At 46.4% G+C, this 21,279-nt stretch overlaps 1 protein-coding gene across 1 annotated transcript; it reads right to left on the reverse strand.

Annotated features, from left to right (window-relative positions):
• Nucleotides 1-18,577: 18,577 nt before the first annotated feature.
• UHO2_07229 (uncharacterized protein) lies at nt 18,578-18,982 on the reverse strand (the record flags this gene model as incomplete). Its single annotated transcript, XM_041555045.1, has 1 exon — nt 18,578-18,982. The coding sequence occupies one exon, from the start codon at nt 18,980-18,982 to the stop codon at nt 18,578-18,580; it is 405 nt and encodes a 134-aa protein (XP_041410979.1).
• Between the last annotated feature and the right edge of the window lie 2,297 nt (nt 18,983-21,279).

Consider the following 21,279-nt stretch of genomic DNA (forward strand, 5'->3'; position numbering starts at 1 on the left):
TGAGGAGCAACCTTGATAGATTGCTGCTATGCTGACTGAAACTAATGTATACTTATGCTGAAGTGATAACTAGTTATATGGTGAGTAGAGTGGATGAGGATCCACTTGACCTATGATGATGAGAAAGCATGGTTATATACCTCTTCACAGCATCGCCAGCGATGCTGCTCCTGCTCTCTCTCCAGAGAGTACCTTCTTCATCGAGTGCTGTTCAGGGGCCTCTCCTGCTTGGCACCCCTGTGCCTCTTGACCTGGTGTCGACTCCTTCGACACTGCTCCTTCTCCTTTGATCAGTGACAGTTCCTTTGGCTCTTGTCTCTCGAGCCCCTGAGTGGTAACCATCTGCATGCTCCTTGAGCTTGGTCCTCTTCGTGGCTGTGCCTGCTCCTTGAGCTTGGTCCTCCTCATGGCTGTGCTTGGCCCTCCTTTGCATGTGAGTCCATAGGAGTCCATGGTCTCCATGGAGACTGCACTACGACCATGCTCTCTACTGGTATCGACTAGATCTTCGATACCTGTGCTCCTTCCATATGAACCCATGACCCTCCTGCTTCTTGAGCATCCAGGCCCATGACACACTTCGACTATCACTTGCCGACACGGCTAGAAACGGATGCAAGTGACTTTGCCATCGCTGGGGTATTAAAGCAAGAACATGAAGGTCGTTGGCACCCAGTAGCTTACTATTCTTGCAAGATGGCATCAGCCGAAAAGAACTACAAGATACATGATAAAGAGCTCCTTGCAGTGGTAGCCTGCCTCACCCAGTGGTGCCATATGTTAGCCAGACTACCCAATCAGCTTGTCATTCTGACAGATCACGAAGCCCTCAAGTATTTTAAGTCTCAACAATGTATTACTGGAAGGCAAGCTAGATGGGCAGTATTGTTGGCCAATTTTGATTTCGTGCTGCAATATCGTCCAGGCGACAAGGCTGGAGAACCAGATGCATTAACTCGGAGGAGAGACATGCAACCCATTGGGGAGGAACAGGAACACAATGTGTGACAGTTACTACCATCCAGGGTGTTCGAGAAAGTTCAAGATGAAAATGAACCACAGGACATCCCTGAAACAGCAGGGGTTGCTTCGGTACTGATAGCAGCCACGCCAACAATGGAGGCTATCACTTCTCAAGGATTACTAGGCCTAGTCTGAACATTCCAGCCCCTAGATCAGGAACTTCAAGAGATGCAAGCCCAGACACCTTTTGAAACCAGGAACGGGCTCTGGCACAAAGATGGATGCCTGGTCATTCCAAAGGTAACCATGCCGGGAAGAACCAATGAACACAGGACACGAGGCGCACAAGAAGTAGATGACCAATCCCTCTCAGTGGAACATCTACGATTCATGGTGATGTCTCAGTGTCATGATGGTGTAACCGCTGGACACGTCGGATGGGATGCCACTATCCAGTCTGCCCAAAGACACTACTGGTGGCCTAATATGACAGCCTGGATCGCAGACTATGTGGTGAGTTGTCCTGTATGCACATGATACAAGACACCTCGACACCGACCCTATGGTCTCCTCCAACTGTTGTCAACACCAGAAAGGCCATGGGGATCCATATCATTGGACTTCATTGAAGGACTGCTGATGTCAGGAGACTATGACTCCATCTTAGTCATAGTAGACCAACTGACCAAGTATACAATCATGGTCCCGATGACAAAGACCATAATGGTGGAACAGACAGCTGTACTTCTCAAAACAAACCTCTTTCCACTATTCAGTGCCCCAGACCACATCATCTCAGATCATGGATGACAATTCATATCCAAGTCTTGGTCTGCATTCGTAGACAGCCTAGGTGCAAAACACTTGCCCAGTACATCCTATCACCCCCAAACTGATGGGCAGACAGAACGAGTAAATCAGGTTGTAGAGCAGTACCTCCAGATGTACTGCAACTATGAGCAGGATGATTGGTCTAGCTTAATTCATATGGCAGCATTCGTGTACAACAACACTGTGCATGCTAGTATTGGCATATCCCCATTTTTTGCTTGCTATGGTTGGAATCCCAAGTCACATCCAGAGATACCTGGAAAACTTGGGGTAAATGACCCAAAGCTTGCCGAATACTTCACAGACAATACTGAATGAATTAAGTATCTTCAAGATCATATCAGACAAGCTCAGAGTCGGGCAGTCAACCAATACAACCGCAAATGGAAAGATATTGAATTCAAAGTGGGCGACCTAGTGTACATCAATTGAAGAAACTGGAAGACGAGACAACCAACCCCAAAGTTGGACATGAGGTTCGCAGGCCCATACCCAATCAAAGAAAGGGTTGGTAGAAGGGCATATCAAATCAGTCTACCAGTAAACCTCCAAGTCCATGACATTTTTCACATATCAATGTTGGAGCCAGCCAGGACAAGCACACTTCCACACTGTGTGCAGATTCCAGTAGAGCCACCATTACCAGAGGAGGACCTTGAATTCAAGGTCGAGGCCTTACTGGACAAGCGAGTTTGTAATCACAAGATCAAATACAGGGTACTCTGGCAAGGGTACCCAGAAGAAGCAGCATCATGGGAGTCGATTGACCTTCTTGATTGCCCAACCCTCATCCAGGAGTATGAGGAATTGGTGGGGGGACGACGACTATAAATTTCGACAAAAAAGTGACACAAAAACTTCCACAAAAAGCGACACAAAACGGAGAAGAGCAAAATGTATTGATGGAAGGCAAAACTCTGTTCAAATTTCGTAGCATCTCATGCAAGTCGACAAAAAAAAAGAGACACAGGCTTTAGAGAAAAAAGGAGCAAAAGAAAATTGAATTGGGGGTAGATACAAACACGTCGTTACATGTCACGTTCATGAGTAGGAATGAGAGGAGGACGAACCCAGCATCCTCGGAAGAGGAAATCAGCATTCTCACCAGGTACTGTGACAGACTCATGAGGTCGATGCTCCGAGTGCAACTTATCATGACAATCAAGGTACAAGAAGAGAATCCAAATGATTGGGAACACCATTGCTTGGTTAGGCAAGTGCCAGAGAACACTAATGGCAAATATCCATTTGTTGGAGGTGTCGGGGTCAGTCACTCAATCATCAGCACGAACAAATCCCAGACCATAACCATTGGTCACAGTCAGATGCACATGCTCTGCCAGGTGAGCGCCCCGAGGCTGCCTGTTGGGGGGACCATCACCAAGGTACTCCATGTCCAGAGAAATGGGAATTGTCTGTTCACAATGTGACAAGTTGCCAAGGTGGCAATGAGTGCAGGTGTGAGGAACACAACCATAAGGGAGGAAGGGGTTGATGAATGCAGAAGGAAAACAACTAAAAAAAGAGGAGGTTAGCATCGGCAGTAAGAAAGAGAATGGTGTACAAAAGTTTACTTATGGGAGACTAAGACTAGCACACCGGGCACATTGCCAGCTAGGCCAGGGCATACAACCCTCGGTCATTTGAAGCATGGCCAGACAGTGCAGTCACCATTTGGTCAAAGAACCTCTACCTACCTCCCACTCTGGAGGATAGTCCCCAGTAGTGATTTTTACCACCAGCCTAGACACCACCAATCCTTCAGACCAACCAGCTATCTCACTGTTGGTAGGTACATGACAATCAAGGGAATGAGGGGCTGGAGTACATGCCAAGTCTACTTCCACAGCATCACAATGGTCAGAGGAAGAAGTTGTGGGGCATTCCAGGTCAAGGATTGAAGGATCAGGTCCATACATGTGCCCAAGGGAGGAGCAGAGGGAAAGCAAGGAAGCAGCCAGGCTCAGGAAGGCCGAGTCATCAGGAAGGGAAGATGTAGGCAATGGGGGAGTCTGGATAGAAGAAGTCGGACTAGGCAATGGGGGAGTCTGGATAGAAGAAGTCGGACTCTGAGGGGCGGGGTTGTTGTTAGAAACCTCAACCATTGTAGTAGGAGGTGAAGGGGAAGTCCTCGAAGGACAAGAATGACGAAGATGGGGCATACTGAGTAGAGGGATATCGGTTGCATGATATGGTAAGAGGAGAAGAAAGAGGGGACAAAAAGAAAGACGAAGGAGGGCTTATATAACCTCGATGGAGCTTGGCTCTGGAAGGGGGGGTAATGTCACAGGGACGGCTGGCCTGTGCAAGAGAGTGCACCAAATGATCAGTGGCAGTTATGATAATGTCGTGTAACGGAGCAGTATATGAAGGGTGCACAGAAGATCAACATATGAAGGGTGCACCAGATTGATCAGAGTCGACAACCATCGGGGATCAACGAGATTAATCAGGTTGGCAGCACACATGATTTACAAGATTGATCAAACCCCGGGAATCCAGATCGATCTCATGGGAATGGTTGGAGTCAGCCAGACCAGTACACTTCAATGAGTCGGCCGATCCGAACAAGTACTCGGAGCTATGCCGACGATGGAGGCAGTCGGATCTGCATGCCTCAACTAATTGGCCGATCCAAACAGGTATTCGGAGCTGTGCCAATGTCGGAATCAGTCGGATCAGCACACTTCAACTAGTCGGCCGATCTGAGCAAGTATTCGGAGCTGTGCCAACGATGGAGTCAGTTGGATCAGCATGCTTCAACTAGTCAGCCAATCCAAACAAGTATTCGGAGCTGTGCCGATGTCGGAGTCAGTCGAATCAGCACGCTTCAACTAGTCGGCTGATCCGAACAAGTCGAGACAGAACTGAGCCGACGTGACCACATAACTGTCATGGGCCTGGATGCTCAAGAAGCAGGAGGGTCACAGGTTCATATGGAAGGAGCACAGGTATCGAAGATCTAGTCGATACCAGTAGAGAGCATGGTCATAGTGCAGTCTCCATGGAGACCATGGACTCCTACAGACTCACATGCAAAGGAGGGCCAAGCACAGCCACGAGGAGGACCAAGCTCAAGGAGCAGGCACAGCCACGAAGAGGACCAAGCTCAAGGAGCATGCAGATGGTTACCACTCAGGGGCTCAAGAGACAAGAGCCAAAGGAACTGTCACTGATCAAAGGAGAAGGAGCAGTGTCGAAGGAGTCGACACTAGGTCATGAGGAGGAGGAGCAGTGTCGAAGGAGTCGACACAGCTCAAGAGGCACAGGGGTGCCAAGCAGGAGAGGCCCCTGAACAGCACTCGATGAAGAAGGTACTCTCTGGAGAGAGAGCAGGAGCAGCATCGCTGGTGATGCTGTGAAGAGGTATATAACCATGCTTTCTCATCATCATAGGTCAAGTGGATCCTCATCCACTCTACTCACCATAACTAGTTATCACTTCAGCATAAGTATATATTAGTTTCAGTCAGCATAGCAGCAATCTATCAAGGTTGCTCCTCATCATAGTGTGTGTGTTGTATCACCACTACCTGATGTCCGAAGGCGCCCATAGCAGGTTAGTGGTCCGGATCAAGATAGAACCGAAGGCAGTAGTCCACTGCAGTCCAGGGATCACTTCAAGCATCAAGTCAACACACTGGACACTCGTGTTGACGCCACCAACCTCATCACCAACACCACCAACCTCATTATCATTGACATTCACCAACCTTATCACCAAACACCATCAACCTCATCATCATCAACACTCACACCAGACCTTGGTGTCAACATAACCTACGTATTGATATTGATCATGCCGAGCTACCCCTGAATGGAGTGTCCACAGAGGTCAGCTGAAACCTACAATAGTATATACAATGAACACCACCCACTGTCATCACACAACTTGATAGTTGCTGAACGACTAGCTCATCAAGGCCGACACTGAGACAATAGCTGTCGCACAACTCGATAGTCACTGAGTATCTCGACAGACCAACCTGGGTTTCAGGCGCGAGACCCCTGACAACAGGCTACCACTGCTAGTAGTTCCTTGTTGTGGTTCTCATAGTTCTTCTCTGCAGACAACATCTTCCAGGAGTAGAAGGCTATGGGATGCTGATGTCCTTTGTGCTCTTGTTTGAGCACTCCTGCAATGGCAAAGTCACTCACATCTGTCTCCAACCTCATTGGGAGATGGTAATTAAAATGCCTTAGCACTCCAGCCATTGTGAATGCCTGTATGAGCTTTTGGAAGGCCTGTTGAGCATCTTCCAGTAACTCAAACTTCTTGAAATGTTCTGTCAGTTTCACCAGTGAGGTTAATGGCTTGGTGATTTGGGTGAAGTGAGCTATGAATTGCTGGTAGAAGTTGGCAAAGCCTAGGAACTGTTGGATGTCATGGATTGGCTCTGGCATTGGCCACTCCTTGACAGTTCACACCTTCTCTGGGTCCATTCCCACCCCTGTGGGTTTGATGATGTACCCCAGGAACTCCATGGTAGTGGTGTGGAACTCACACATAGACAGCTTGGTGAACAGTCAGTTGCTCCTCAACTGGATGAGGACCTCTGTGACATGTTGTACATGTTCCTCTTCTGTGTCACTAAAGATCAGGAAGTCATCCAAATACACCACCACATACACTCAGATGATGTCTTGGAAGATGTTGTTGATGAAAAATTGGAAGTGGGCTGGGGCATTTGCCAGGCCGAAAGGCATTACTAGGTACTCATAGAGTCCTAGCTGTGTGCCAAAAGCTGTCTTCCATTTGTCTCCTTTTGCAATGCAGATGAGGTTGTATGCTGCTCACAGATCTAGCTTGGAGTAGATCTTCGCCTTCCAAAGCAGGAGCAGTTGTGTCAGAGGTCGCGTGCCTGAAACCTGAATTCTGTAGTGGAAAGATAACTACTACTGATCCTATCGAGATCTGTGGTAGAAGGCCTTTATTATTCTTGCTGAAATCTGTCATAGAAGCCTTCTATGACTTTTCTCACTCAAATATGTGATAGTTGATGGTTATTGCAGGTTTCGACTAACCACTGTGGACACTCTGTCCAGAGGTAGCTTGACACAATCAATAGCTATAGATATGTTGTGATGACACCAAGGTCTGGTGCTGCTGATGTTGCTGTCACCAACACAAGTGTCCAGTGTGCCAACTGAGTGACTGAGTGATCCCCAGACCACAGTGGATGACTGCCTTTGGTTCTAATGATCAAGAGAGCCAGACTGCAGTATGAACTGCCTTTGGTGTTGATTGATATCTGGACCACAGTTGGTACCACCTTTGGATGATGTCAATGAGCAGTGATACAACACATGCACTACAGTAGAAGCAATGCTATGTGATTGCAACTTGTTGACAGAATACTAAGTATACTTGTTGTAAAGTGATAGCTAGTAATGTAAAGTGTAGAGTGGATGCAGATTGACTCAACCACTATGATGAGAAGGTATGGTTTTATACATCTTTGCAGTGTTGCCTGTGACTCTGCTCTGGCTCTCTCTCCTGAGAGTACCCTCTTTGTCAAGCACTGCTCCTCCCATTCCTTTGTGGTCAAGGAGGACCAACTGTCACTTCATCATCAACAGGGGTCACCCCACTTCATCCTAGTGGCAGTGTGCTCCCTTTCATCTACCCCCTGACACCAGCACCCATCTGCTTGCACCAATTTCATTGTCATGCAAGCCCCCTACTTCATCCAGTGGTGACCTCTCCCTTGTTTGTTGTCATCATCTTGCAGCATTGGCAATAGAGGTATCTTTGAACCAATTCCTGTGTGGTCTGTTGTAGCAAGTGTGGTACTGCTGATTCTACTGACTCCTGTTGTAATACCAGTGTTCCTACTGATCCCAATGAGTTCTGTCATAGAGCTGTCAATCCTACCAATCTCACTGAACTCTGTTGGAACTCTCCTTTTGCCCAATCCACAATGGTTGTACAAGATCCCTTCATATGATTCGAGTTCTTCCTGCGCACCCATCCGGTCCCATGACATATATTTGTTTGTGCTGTGTCACCTGCGACACTGCTCCTGCTCCTCCTGCTCCTCTTAGAAGTGTAAACACTTCCTAGTGATGATGCTCCCTCTTCTGAACAGTGTTGATCCCTTTGACACTGCTCCTCTTACTCCTGAGTGATGCGTTGGTCCCCTTGACACAGTTTCCTTGTCTTGTGAATGCCACTGTCCATGTGGACACTTCTATTGTTCACTTCCCATCCTTGTGGACACTTCTATTGTCTGCCTCCTGTCCTCATGAGTGTCAGGGGTCTCGCGCCTGAAACCCAGGTCGGTCTGTCGAGATACTCAGTGACTATCAAACTGTGCGACAGCTATTGTCTCAGTATCAGTGACTATCAAGTTGCGCAGTGACAGCAGGTGGTGTTCATTGGATATACTATCATAGGTTTCGGCTGACCTCTGTGGACACTCCATTCAGGGGTAGCTCGGCACAATCAATATCAATGTTATGATGACACCAAGGTCTGGTGTGAGTGTTGATGATGATGAGGTTGATGGTGTTGGTAATGAGATTGGTGGTGTCGATGATAATGAGGTTGCTGGTGTTGGTGATAAGGTTGGTGGTGTCAACACGAGTGTCTAGTGTGTTGACTTGATGCTTGAAGTGATCCCCGGACTGCAGTGGACTACTGCCTTCGGTTCTATCTTGATCCGGACTGCTAACCTGCTATGGGCGCCTTCGGACGTCAGGTAGTGGTGATACAACACACACACTATGATGAGGAGCAACCTTTGATGGATTGCTGCTATGCTGACTGAAACTAATATATACTTATGCTGAAGTGATAACTAGTTATGGTGAGTAGAGTGGATGAGGATCCACTCGACCTATGATGATGAGAAAGCATGGTTATATACCTCTTCACAGCATCACCAGCGATGCTGCTCCTGCTCTCTCTCCAGAGAGTACCCTCTTCATTGAGTACTGCTCAGGGGCCTCTCCTGCTTGGCACCCCTGTGCCTCTTGAGTGGTGTCGACTCCTTCGACACTGCTCCTCCTCCTCATGACCTGGTGTCGACTCCTTTGACACTGCTCCTCCTCCTCATGACCTGGTGTCGACTCCTTCGACACTGCTCCTTCTCCTTTGATCAGTGACAGTTCCTTTGGCTCTTGTCTCTCGAGCCCCTGAGTGGTAACCATCTGCATGCTCCTTGAGCTTGGTCCTCTTCGTGGCTGTGCCTGCTCCTTGAGCTTGGTCCTCCTCATGGCTGTGCTTGGCCCTCCTTTGCATGTGAGTCCGTAGGAGTCCATGGTCTCCATGGAGACTGCACTACGACCATGCTCTCTACTGATCTCGACTAGATCTTCAATACCTGTTGAACCTGTGACCCTCCTGCTTCTTGAGCATCCAGGCCCATGACAATGAGCTTGTCCATTGTCCTCCTCCCTGTCCTGTGTGCTACCATTTCCCCATGTGGTAACCTCACCACATGCTCCTATGCTTGGACCTCCTATGTGTGTCAGCGGTCATGCGCCTGAAACCTGAGATCTGTGGTAGTATTGATACTATCACCGATTCTGTCGAGTTATGTGACAGTGCTAATGGTATTTCGATTCCTAGTGAAATATGCGACAGAGCCATCTCTGCTGCTTTTCTCATGGGAATCTGTAGTTGTATTGATGTTATGACAGATTTCGACTGACCACTGTGGACACTCTGTCCAGAGGTAGCTTGGCATGATCAAACTATGATACAACTCTAAGTGGACTTGATGTTGACACCAATGGTCTGGTGTGAGTATGGATTGATGATGCTGACATGAGTGTCCAGTGTGTTGACTAATGCTTGAAGTGATCCCTGGACTGCAGTGGACAACTGCCTTCAGTTCTATTGTTATCCAGACCACTGGTTTGCTAAGAACTGCCTTCAGATGTCAGGAAACAGTGATACAACACACATGCTTCAATAAGGAGCAATCTATTGATTACTACTATACTGACTATAAACTAATGATACTTATACTTAAAGTAATACTAGTTGTTTATGATATGAGTGTAGAGTGGATGAGGATCCACTTGACCATTTGTGATGAGGAGGTATGACTATATACCTCTTCGCAGCATCACCAATGACACTGCTCCTGCTCTCTCTCTCCAGAGAGTACCCTCTTCATCAAGTACTGTACAGGGATCTCCAAGGAGGCCCCTCCTCCATATCAAGCCTTGTCCCTCCTGTCTTTCCTGAGTTGTGTCAACTTCATCGACACTGCTCCTCCTCTTCATGTCCCTCTTGCTGGTGTCCTTTACACAGCTCTCCTTCCTCTGACCAGTGATGGTTCTCTTTTACTCCTGTCCTGTGGGCCCCTGAGTGGTAACCATCTGCATGTCACTGAGCTCGGTCCCTCTTGCATGTGAATCATCATATGGACATCCTTACTACTGATCTCCACGGAATCTGCCACATGATCTCAATTGCTGCAGATTCTGGTGGGATTCGTGATATTGACAATGCTCGTGCTGATTTTGCTGTGATCTGCCATAGAGCTGATTCTACTGCCGATCTTGGTGAACTCTGTTGCAGCTCCTACAATCTACCTGATTCCACGATTCCTGCGCTACCTTCATATGAACTTCGGTCTTTCCTCGTTCTGCGCACCCAGGCCCATGACAATGTGCTTCTAAGTCCCTTACTGCAGTTCGCATGGCTAAACCTGATGAACTAACTCGTTACTGCTGAAGATGACGATCCAGCACGACTCCAGGAGATCGGATGGAACGATTCCAATCGGTATTGAGTAGATCTGATCTGATTGGGAATCGGGCAGGCATGGCCTGAGAGAGAGAATAAATGCTATTGGATCCCACTCGTTGTCACACTCTGTTGTTGAGGGTGATGTTCCCACATATGGGATGTGCCAACTTTTGTATATATGTCAGGCAGAGAGCTCGAGGCTCTCACCATGTTCTCCCAATCAAGTCAATATAGTATAATGTTTCACTCTAAATAGCTGGAACACCGTACTCAGACTGATATCTTCTGATCTTCCTCGTCGCTAAGTGTCGTACTCCTTTTATCAGTTACGACCGTTTTTACTGAAAATGATTGTAACTAAGCAACCCAACTGTTTTCACATTTCTGTGCGCACGCTGCGCATCCATGAACGTACAGGATCTTCTGCACAGATCCTGTGACACGGTGGAGCATAATGGATGGAGAGGGGGTGCTGAAGATTCCGATCCAGTGAAATGCTAAGGGATGGCATAGAGCCGATCTGATTGAAGATCGGGTACCGCTTAGCCCCGCCCGTTGTCATACTTGGTCATTAAGGGGGATGCTCCCTTATGTGGCATGTGCCGATACTTTGTATATATATCAAGCAGAGAGCTCGAGGCTCCCACCACATCCTTTCTCCATGTCAATATAGTATAGTGTTCTGCTCAATAGCTCGAACATCGTACTTAGACTGATATCTCCCGATAAGCTTCGTCGCTAAGTGTCACTCCTTTCATCAATTTACAGGCCAAAAATCTGCGGAGAACACACAATGTCTGAATCATCGGGCTGAATCATTAAATCGAGTCGGCGAGAAGGTCATGATGTATTCAGAGCCTAATTGATAAAAGACTAAAAGAGGACGACGGGTGTCGATACTTAGCGATCGACGTCAATCAGGGCACAGTACTGCTGCTATTAGGGCAAAAACACTATACTCAATTGACTGGAGGAATATATACATCTTCGTGGCATGTGCCGAGTGTGGGAGTATCCTACTTAATGATGAAGCGTGACAACCAGCGACTAAATTATACCCGATCTCTTCCGTATCGGCTTACATCAACTTGCATCATCATATTGGATCGTTACCTTCAGCACTAATTTGTCTCGGATCAGGTTTTCAATCATGATAATAGATCGCGATTACCATTGCGCTGTTTCCTTGACTCCTTTTTTGGCCCTCGCAATCATGAATTTCACCGTCTCATTGCTTTTGTCCCCAGGATTTTGTCAGTCAGCATCTTTAACGCCTAACTCCTGGCTGTTTTGCCTTTCCTGCGACATTGCATTCATCAAGCTAAAAACATTTTTCGTCGAACTAAATCATCGGCCCTCGAGACATTAAATATTTATATCTGGGTGTTTCGAGCTCATACAAAATAAGTCAGTTGGCGACGCCTATTGAGCAATCTCAGTCAAAAAAAAAAAAAAACTGCTGCTGTTGGACAGAAACACTATACTATATTGACCTAAACTAAACATGGTGGCAGCCTCGAGCTCTCTGCTCTATATATATACAGTAACAGCACATACCCAAAGGTGGGAGTATTGCTGAAGGTTACGAACCAATATGATGATGTAAGTTGACATAAAACGATACGGAAGAGGTCAGGCGGAGCCGATACAGAAAGAGATCGGGTACTGCTTGGTCCCAGCTCGTTGTCACACTTTGTCATTGAGAAGGATAATCCCACATTTGGCATGTGCCACTAGGATTTATATATATCAAGCTGAGAGCTCGAGGCTGCCACCATGTTTAGTTTAGGTCAATATAGTATAGTGTTTCTGTCCAACAGCAGCAGTACTGTGCTCTGACTGACGTCAACCGCTGAGCTTCGACATCCACCCTCCTTTTAATCTTTTCTCAAGCATCATCCTCAATGATGGAGTATGACAACGAGCGGGAACCAGCAGTACCCGAATCTTCACTCATATCGGCTCTGTCCGATCTCTTCCCGTATCGCCTTATGTCACTTTTACTGTCTTGCTGAATCGTATCCTTCAGCAGCCTAGAGCCCTCAGCTCGATATATGTATACAGTGGCGGCACATCCCAAAGGTGGGAGTGTACCTCTTAATGACGAAGTGCGACAACGTTTGGGACCTAGCAGTATCCGATCCCTTACTATATTGGCTCTGCCCGTTTCTTACTGTATCGGCTCTGCCCGATCTCCTTCGTATCGGTTCATACTCCCGTCACTGCCTTGCTGGGTCGTATTCTTCAGCAATATCTCCGTCAACATCTCACTGGATCATATTCTTCAGCAGCTCAGTCAGTTCATTTTACACCTCGAAAAGCAAAATATTCCATAACTTATTTCTGGGGGAGAGTAAATATTGACTTTCAGATTTGACGCAGAGAAAATTTTCTTTCCTGTTTTTCATTTGCGACAACAGACAAATGATGAAAGTAAAGTGACACTTAGCGACGGAGATCGGGAGATATCAGTCTAAGTATGGTGTTCAAGCTAAAGAGCAAAACACTATACTATATTGACATGAGAAAGGAATGTGGCGAGAGCATCAAGCTCTCCGCTTAACATATATACAAAGTGTCGGGACCTCCCATAAGTGGGGAGCATCATCCTCAATGAGAAAGCGTAATAACGGGCGGGACCTAGTAGTACCTGATCCCCGATTAGATTGGCTCTGCCCAATCTTTCAGAGCCGTGCTGGATCGTCATCTTCAGCAACAAAGGCATGAAGAAATCGCGGTCGAAAAAACATGCAGTCATGAATTGACATAAGCGGCCCATCAAACATTATGAAGTCTGCTTGACACTTTCTTGTCACGAATCTGATGAAATAATAATAGAAGGACGAGTGTTTGTTAAAGTAACACTGACACTTGGCGATAGAAATCGGGAGATATCAGTCTCAGTACGGTGTTCGAGCTAAGGAGCAAAAACACTATACTAAATTGACATAAGAAAAGAATCTGGCGGGAGCCTCGAGTTCCCTGCTACACATATATACAAGTGTGCGGCACCTACCCGAGTGTGGGTGCATCCTATCTAATGACGATGTGCAACAACGAGTGGGACGTAGTGTCATAAGACCAAGTGCGCAGAAGAAAAAGTGCCATGCACACAAATCATGGGATTGGGCAGAAAAGTGGGTTGCCACAAAGTTTGCTGAGATCAGCAAAAGAGAGATCTTACAACCAAACTCATTGAGATCAGCAGAACAGGGGCTGTATGACAGATCTTGACAAAACATAGCACAAGGAGCCAATCACACCAATCTCACAAGATACACCATCACAGAGAAGATGATCAAGATGTGGGGGTCAGGTGACCCTGAGTGACAGGAGGACAACAGATGTGGAGGGGCTCACCACTCAGATGAGGTAGGGGCCCTAAACGATGATGAACTCGGCGTAAGAGGAGGGTCGCCGGTGTAAGCGGTCGCATGCCTGAAACCAGGTTTGGTGTTTCCAGTTGCTATTGGTGAGATTAACCAAGTAGGCTCTGTTTGGTATGTTTTGGTGAAAGTAACCAGATGGCTGAGTTCTGGTAAGTTTCAGCTGACTGCCTTGAACACTCTGTTCAGAGGCTATGTGGCACATCTGTAACACTTTGATTGGAGTTGATATAGGATACAACTCCCCATTACAGCATGAGTGTTTGTAGTGCTGTTGCTTGATGATCTTTGTTGTTATCTGGACTGCAATAAGATTATCACCTACAGATGACAGGAGGTACTGGACCACAGGTATTATACACTGCTTTCAGTAAGAGACTGGACTGCAGGTGTTGAGCAACACTGCCTACAGGGAGAGACTGGACTGTCATGGGACCAGATGCACAGGAAGCAGGGAGATCCAAAGTCATATGAGGAGGAGTGCAGGATTCACAGGATTGGGAAAAATGAGGGTTACAGCAGAGTTCATCGAGATCTGTAATAGGGAGGCTTTATGACAGGTTTCATCCAAATTGGTACAAGCAGGATCTTACAGTGAAACCCACTGGAATTGGTAGTACCTTGATCATACAACAGATCTTGTGGGGACCAGCAGGAGGGCACCAATTTCACAGATCCCACAACCAGACAGATGTCTAAGACATTGGGGTCACTACCCTGATGAAGCAGGGGCCAGCTTGATGATGAACTCAAGAGCAGGAGGATGGGCAAGATGAAGGGGGGTGTAAATCACCACTCAGATGAAGTGGGAATGGCCCCTGTCAATTATGAAGCAGCATGAGGACTGTCCATCCACAGTAAGCAAGGGGAGTGGTGCCAACAAGTAGCATTGTAAGGAAGACAGGACCAATAGGAAGGATGAGGGGAGGAGGAGGAGTAGTACTGGGGGAGGCCTCCCAGAGCAGGAGCAAGTGTTGCAGGTGACATTGTGGGAATGGCTATATAACCATGCTCCTTGTTGTAGTAGTTGAGTGGATCCCAATCCACTCTACACATTATCTTACTAGTTATAACTTCACATAAGTATACTTAGTAGTTCTGTCAACAGTTGCAATTGCAGAGCATTGCATCTACATAGCATGTGTGTTGTATCACCACTTCTTGACAACATCCAAAGGTGGTTCATACAGCAGTCTGGATCACAATCAATACCAAAGGTGGTTCACACTGCAGTCCAGCTCTCTCGATCATTAGAACAGAAGGCAGTTGTTCACTGCAGTCCAGGGATCACTCATTCAATCATTCAGTTGACACACTGGACACTTGTGCCAGTGCAAGCACATTCACACCAGACCTTGGTGTCATCTCAACATATTTATTGGTTATTGATCATGCTGAGCTACCTCTGGATGGAGTGTCCCCAGCAGTCAGTTGAAACCTGTGATACCTTTCAAGTTACAACATATTTGAGCAAGAACAGTCATAGAAGACTTCTATGACAGATTTGAGCAGGAACAATATTAGGCAACCTTTACTACAGATCTTGCTGAGATTAATTGTAACTGCCTTTTACTACATATTTCGGGTTTCAGGCATGCGACCTCTGACATGGACCACAAGTGTTAGAGAATACAGCCTACAGTTGACTTCCGATGGTGATGCAACACACACGATCGAGAGGTCATTGCAAATGCCCTGCTATTGCAATGATGTGAATGTAACTAAGTAAAGAGTGAGAAAGTATAGAGTAGAGTGGATAAGGATCCATTTGTATGCTATGGTGAAATGGGAGTATTTATGTGTTTGTTTGGTGTTGCCCTGCAACATCCCTCCTGCTCCTCCTGAAGAGGGTTATTGACTCCTTCCATCACTACTCCCCTTTTCCTTGAGCTTTGTGCTGACTCCTTCAATGTTGCTCTTCTACTGCCTGGACAGTGTGTTGGTTTGTTCAACACTGCCCCCTCACCTCCTTGCTCCTCTTCTCCTGGTGATGCATGTTGACCTCTTCAACACTGCTCCTCCTCCTTGTGGTTAATCCCCAGTCTCCTTACTCCTTAACACAGCTCTCCCTCCTCCTAACCAGTGACCATCTTCTGATCTCTTATCAAGTGAACCCCTTGATCACATGACAAACCTTATTGTCATGCTCCCTGACCATGCAGTCACCCCTGTGGCTGGCTCTATGTGGCTGTGAGCATGTCCCCCTGAGTGGTAACCATCCACATGATACTGAGCTTGGTCCTCTTCCTTGCATGTGATTGTTTCCTGTATGCCTCCCTCACCTTCCAGTGCTGGGAACCCCCTGTCAGAGGTTGTGTGCCTGAAACCTGAAATTTGTAGTAGAAAGATAACTACTACTGATTCTATTGAGATCTGTGGTAAAAGGCCTTTATTATGATTCTTGCTGAGATCTGTTGTAGAAGCCTTCTATGACTTTTCTTGCTCAAATATGTGATAGCTTGAAAGTTATTGCAGGTTTTGACTAACCACTGTGGACACTCTGTCCAGAGGTAGCTTGGCACAATCAATAGCTATAGATATGTTGTGATGACACCAAGGTCTGGTGCTGATGCTGTTGTTTGCTTTGACACAAGTGTCCAGTGTGCCAACTGGGTGACTGAGTGATCCCCAGACTGCAGTGGATGACTGCCTTTGGTTTCTAATGATCAAGAGAGCCAGACCACAGTATGAACTGCCTTTGGTATAAACCAATATCTGGACCACAGAATGAACTGCCTTTGGATGGCATCAAGTGGTGATACAACACATGCACTATGATAGTAGCAATGCTCTGCAATTGCTACTGGTGACAAATCTACTAAGTATACTTATTGTGAAGTTATAGCTAGTAATGTAAGGTGTAGAGTGGATGGAGATCCACTCAACTACTATGATGAGGAGGTATGGTTATATACATCTTTGCTGTGTTGCCTGCAACTCTGCTTTGGCTCTCTCTCCTGAGAGTACCCCTCTTTGTCAAGCACTGCTCCTCCCATTCCTTCATGGTCAAGGAAGGCCAACTTGTCACTTCCTCATCAATAGAGGTCACCCCACTTCATCCTAGTGGCAGCACACCCCCTTTAATCTACCCCTGATGCTGGCACCCATTTTCCCACACTGACTTCATTGTTGTGCAAGGCCCCCTCCTCATCCAGTGGTGACCTCTTCCTTGTTCTTGGTTATCCTCTTGTGGCATTGGTGATAGGAATATCTTTGGACCAGTGCCCATGAGGTCTGTCATACAAGCATGGTACTACCATTTCTACTGAACTCTGTAGTAGTGGACTTGTTTTTGCCAATATTGATGAGTTCTGCCATAGAGCCATTGGTCCTACTGATCTCACTGAACTCTGTCAGAACTCCCCTTTTCCTGATTCACGATTGTTGTGCATGGTCTCTTCATATGAATCCATTTCTTCCTGCGCATCCATCCAGTCCTGTGACACCCCCTTTCCCGATCCTCCTGTTGCTTCCTCATGATGAATGACCCATTCTGTACTGATGGGGGCTTTGTTCAGCACATTTTGGTAAAAAATACTGAATAGGCTTATTCTGATCAATCCCAGTGAGATTAATCAGAACCCCAGATCTTGGTTGATCTTGCAAATTATATGTGCCACTAACCTGATCAGATTGTCGACACCCAATGCTTGCTCCAAATCTTTCTGCGCAAGACCTTCTGCGCAGACCCTGTGACAAGCGGCATCAGGGGCAAGATGAGAGAGCGCCCCACCACTGGGAAGAAGTGGGGGCAACCCCTATCAACAATAAAGCGGCACTTGGTCTCTTCGACCACAAGGAGTAGGAGAAGCAGTGTCAAGATGAGCATACACCCTAAGAGAGACAAGGGCTGTAAGAAAGAAGAGAGGAGGAGGGGCAGCTCCGAAGGAGACCCTACACCTCCTGAGATGAGCAAGAGCAATGTCACAGGTGACACTGCAAGGACATCTATACAACCATACATTCTCTCTGTAGTAACAGTCAAGTGGATCCTAATCCACTCTACACTTAACTAGCTATATCTTCACCATATCATATACTTAGTTGTTCTGTCATAGTTGCAATTGCAGGCCATTGCTTCTAACATAGCACATGTGTTGTATCACTGCTACTTGACAACATATGTAGGCAGTACTCTACTGCAGTCCAGATAACAATTGATACCAAAGGCAGTCTCTGCATTCTGGCATTCTCAATCTCATAATGAAGGCAGTTGTGCACTGTGGTCTGGTTCTCAATCAATCAGCTTAATCATGCAACTGTCAACACTACAGATGCTCATGTCAAGACAGACACCATTGCCACACACCTGATGTGGTTCAAGGAGGTTTGCTAAGACCTTGATTGTGTTGTGCTACCTCTGGATGGAGTGTCCACAGTGGTTAGTCAAAATCTGTTATAAACCATAGTTACAATCTATTCTGGCAAGAAAGATCCTAAGGGGCTTCTACAATAGATTCCAGCAAGAAAGATCATAGAAGGCTTTTATGGAAGATTTTACCAAGGTTGATTCTAGTCAGCCTTAACAATAGATTTCGGGTTCCAGGTGCGCAACCGCTTACATTGTCCAAGTTAAGCTCTGGCTGTGTGCATCAAAGAGAGCAGCTGTCACATTGTTGTTATAGTTGACAACTGATCCCATGGTCAAGCCAAGTATATGAGCAACATCTTGGATGCTGGCACCATTTCCATGTCATCCCATTCTGTAGAGGAAGACAGCAAGCTGGAAATATGTGCTTCTGGAGTTGGCCTTGAAGACCTTGTGATCTCTGATCTGCTTAAGGATGCAATCAAATGCTTCTGGCCACATTCTGACCATCCTGCAGAAGGCTTGTCTATCATTCTGATGGAACTTGTCAAGCAAGGAAAGAATGTCATCTGAGGCCCAGTCTTTTTGCTGCACCCTTTGGTCTGCAAGATACTGTGTGCTCCATAGCTGATCTGCAATGGGTCTGATGGTTGCAACAGTTGAAATCAAGTTGGGTTGCTGTGCAGCAGAGCAGGCAGATGGAATGGCAGGTGAGCTGGAAAGAAGGAGACTTGTTGCCATTGCAAGGGCTGACTGCCAACTGAGAGTGGTCTGACAGTGTTGTGGCATGGTTATGGTTTGCAGTGTGGGGGATGACAAAGATACTGCTTCTGAAGAATTAGTAGCATAAAGTTCTTCTTGGAGTGCTTTACAGGATTGATGCAACTCTCTGCCAAATTTGCTTTTTGGTACTGCTCACTTTAGGGTAAAGCTAGAAAAGCACATGCGTTGAATGGCCCTATTGACCTTAAGAAACATGGTGGCAGCCTCGAGCTCTCAGCTCGATATATACAGCTTGTGCATAAACTGTCCCACAATTTCAGATGTCACCACACATCACTCCAATGCTCAATAACCAATGTATCAAACCTATGCTTAACCTACACTGTTGGAAAGCTCTGCTTCTTCTCTACAAGACTGTGTAATTGATATTGACATTGCATGAGAAAAATGTGCATCAAAAAAGAGTTGAGAATAATTTTATTGTGGGACAGTATATGTAGCCCTCCTGTACAAAACCTTAGTACTTTGTATTCCCTCCTTTTGCCTTCAGAACTGCCTTTATGCAGTGTGGCATACTCTCTATTAGGTTCCTACATGTCTCTGGAGTGATTGCTGCCCATTCAGCCTCACATCTCTTGAGCAGTTCATCCCTGGACTTTGCAATTGTACTATACTTTGAAAGTTGCATTTTGAGATGCTGTCAGAGGTGTTCAATTGGGTTTAAGTCAGGGGACTGCACTGGCCATTCAATAACCTTGATGTTATTGCTTGTCAACCACTTTGTAGTCTTCTTGGACATGTGTTTAGGGTCATTATCTTGCTGAAAAATGATCTCAGTATATTTATGCTAAAGGTGCAAATCTGAGATTGTTTTGACAAGCTTGTCATTCAGGATTTTGATGTACTGGTCTGAATCCATTATACCCAGCACCAAGCACATACCTCCCACCCCTTCCACATCATACAGCCCCAGATCATGATGGAGCTGCTGCCAAACTTGACTGTAGGCCTGACAAGCTTACTGTTGAAGTGAGCATTCTTAAGCCAACAGAACTGCTTACCATCTGGTCCAAAAAAGTTGATCTTTGTCTCATCTGACCATGTAACCTTTTTCCTACTGTGGTTGGGCAAGCTTTGACTTGCAATGTCTCCTGTAGTGCTTGACATGCTTTCCTGACAGTGGAGGTAGGATTGAGCTTGAAATAGTGGCTCAGGAAGTGAACATGATGGGGCAGGAGTTATTTTGGGCAGCAACCCTTTGACTTTGGTACATCAGTTGAGGTGCTTTTGCTGATGTGATTCACAGTAGACTTGCTCAAACCAAGTTGCTTGGCAACTGAATGGATAGATTCCCCATTGTGGAGATGAAAGAGTGCAGATCTGTGCTTCTCTGGGGTGGGTTTTTAGGCATGATAGTATAGAAATGATGGTGTCAGACTGGAAGTGCTGCTGGATTGCTTACAGTCATCTGATTGAGCTGAAACTTTGCATGTCACTACTTTTGATGTATATGTAGGTGCCCACCAAGTTTCATTGCAAGTTTCATTGTAATTGAAAGCCCACAAGGACAGGAATGGAGTGGTGTTGCTATTTGGCAGCATGCTCTGTTTACTGTCCCAGAAGGGGGGAAAAAATCACACACCTTTTATTTTCTTTGACTGCACTTTTTGATACATCAAGCTGGTATGGTTGAATAGGTATTCTCAAGGCCTTTCAGACAATATAAGAGAGTGTGGCAATAAGACATATGGTTATTGAGCATTGGAGTGATGTCTGGCAACATCTAAAATCGTGGGACAGTTTACACGCGAGCTGTATATACAGTAGCGGTACCTAGGTTCTTTCCTTTACCCTTAGCCTCTTATAACATACATGTATTTAGTCCCCCTCTTGGTGCGGAATGTAGACAGGCACTGTTTATACATGTCAAAGGTGGGAGCATCCTCCTTAATGAGCGAGTGTCGCAAGGAGCGGGTCGAGGCGGTACCGCATTTCTTACCAGATCCGTTGTGTCATCTTCAGTGTCTTGCTGCATCGTTATCTTCAACAGCAACTGTTGGTAAGATAAGTTTGAACAACGATGCTCAACAAGCGGTCTTGTTCAAAGGTCAAAACTGATGCTGCTATTGGGGCAGAAATACTACGGTCTTCCTTTCATCACGAGGTGCTGGCCAAGGTTCAGATGATGAGTGCTTCAAGGTGGGACTGTGTCGTTGATTATAGTCACGGTGAGTTGGCATCAACACGCATTGAAAGGCCTTGTTACTATGAGCTGCCCACATGCTACGGACGTTTGAGAAGCAGGCATCAAACTTCAGAGCGAGACAGACATACACATGCTTGCATTGACGAACACGAGCACG

Source organism: Ustilago hordei (assembly GCF_900519145.1).
Source record: "Ustilago hordei strain Uho2 genome assembly, contig: UHO2_contig_25, whole genome shotgun sequence".
NCBI classification, from domain to species: domain Eukaryota; kingdom Fungi; phylum Basidiomycota; class Ustilaginomycetes; order Ustilaginales; family Ustilaginaceae; genus Ustilago; species Ustilago hordei.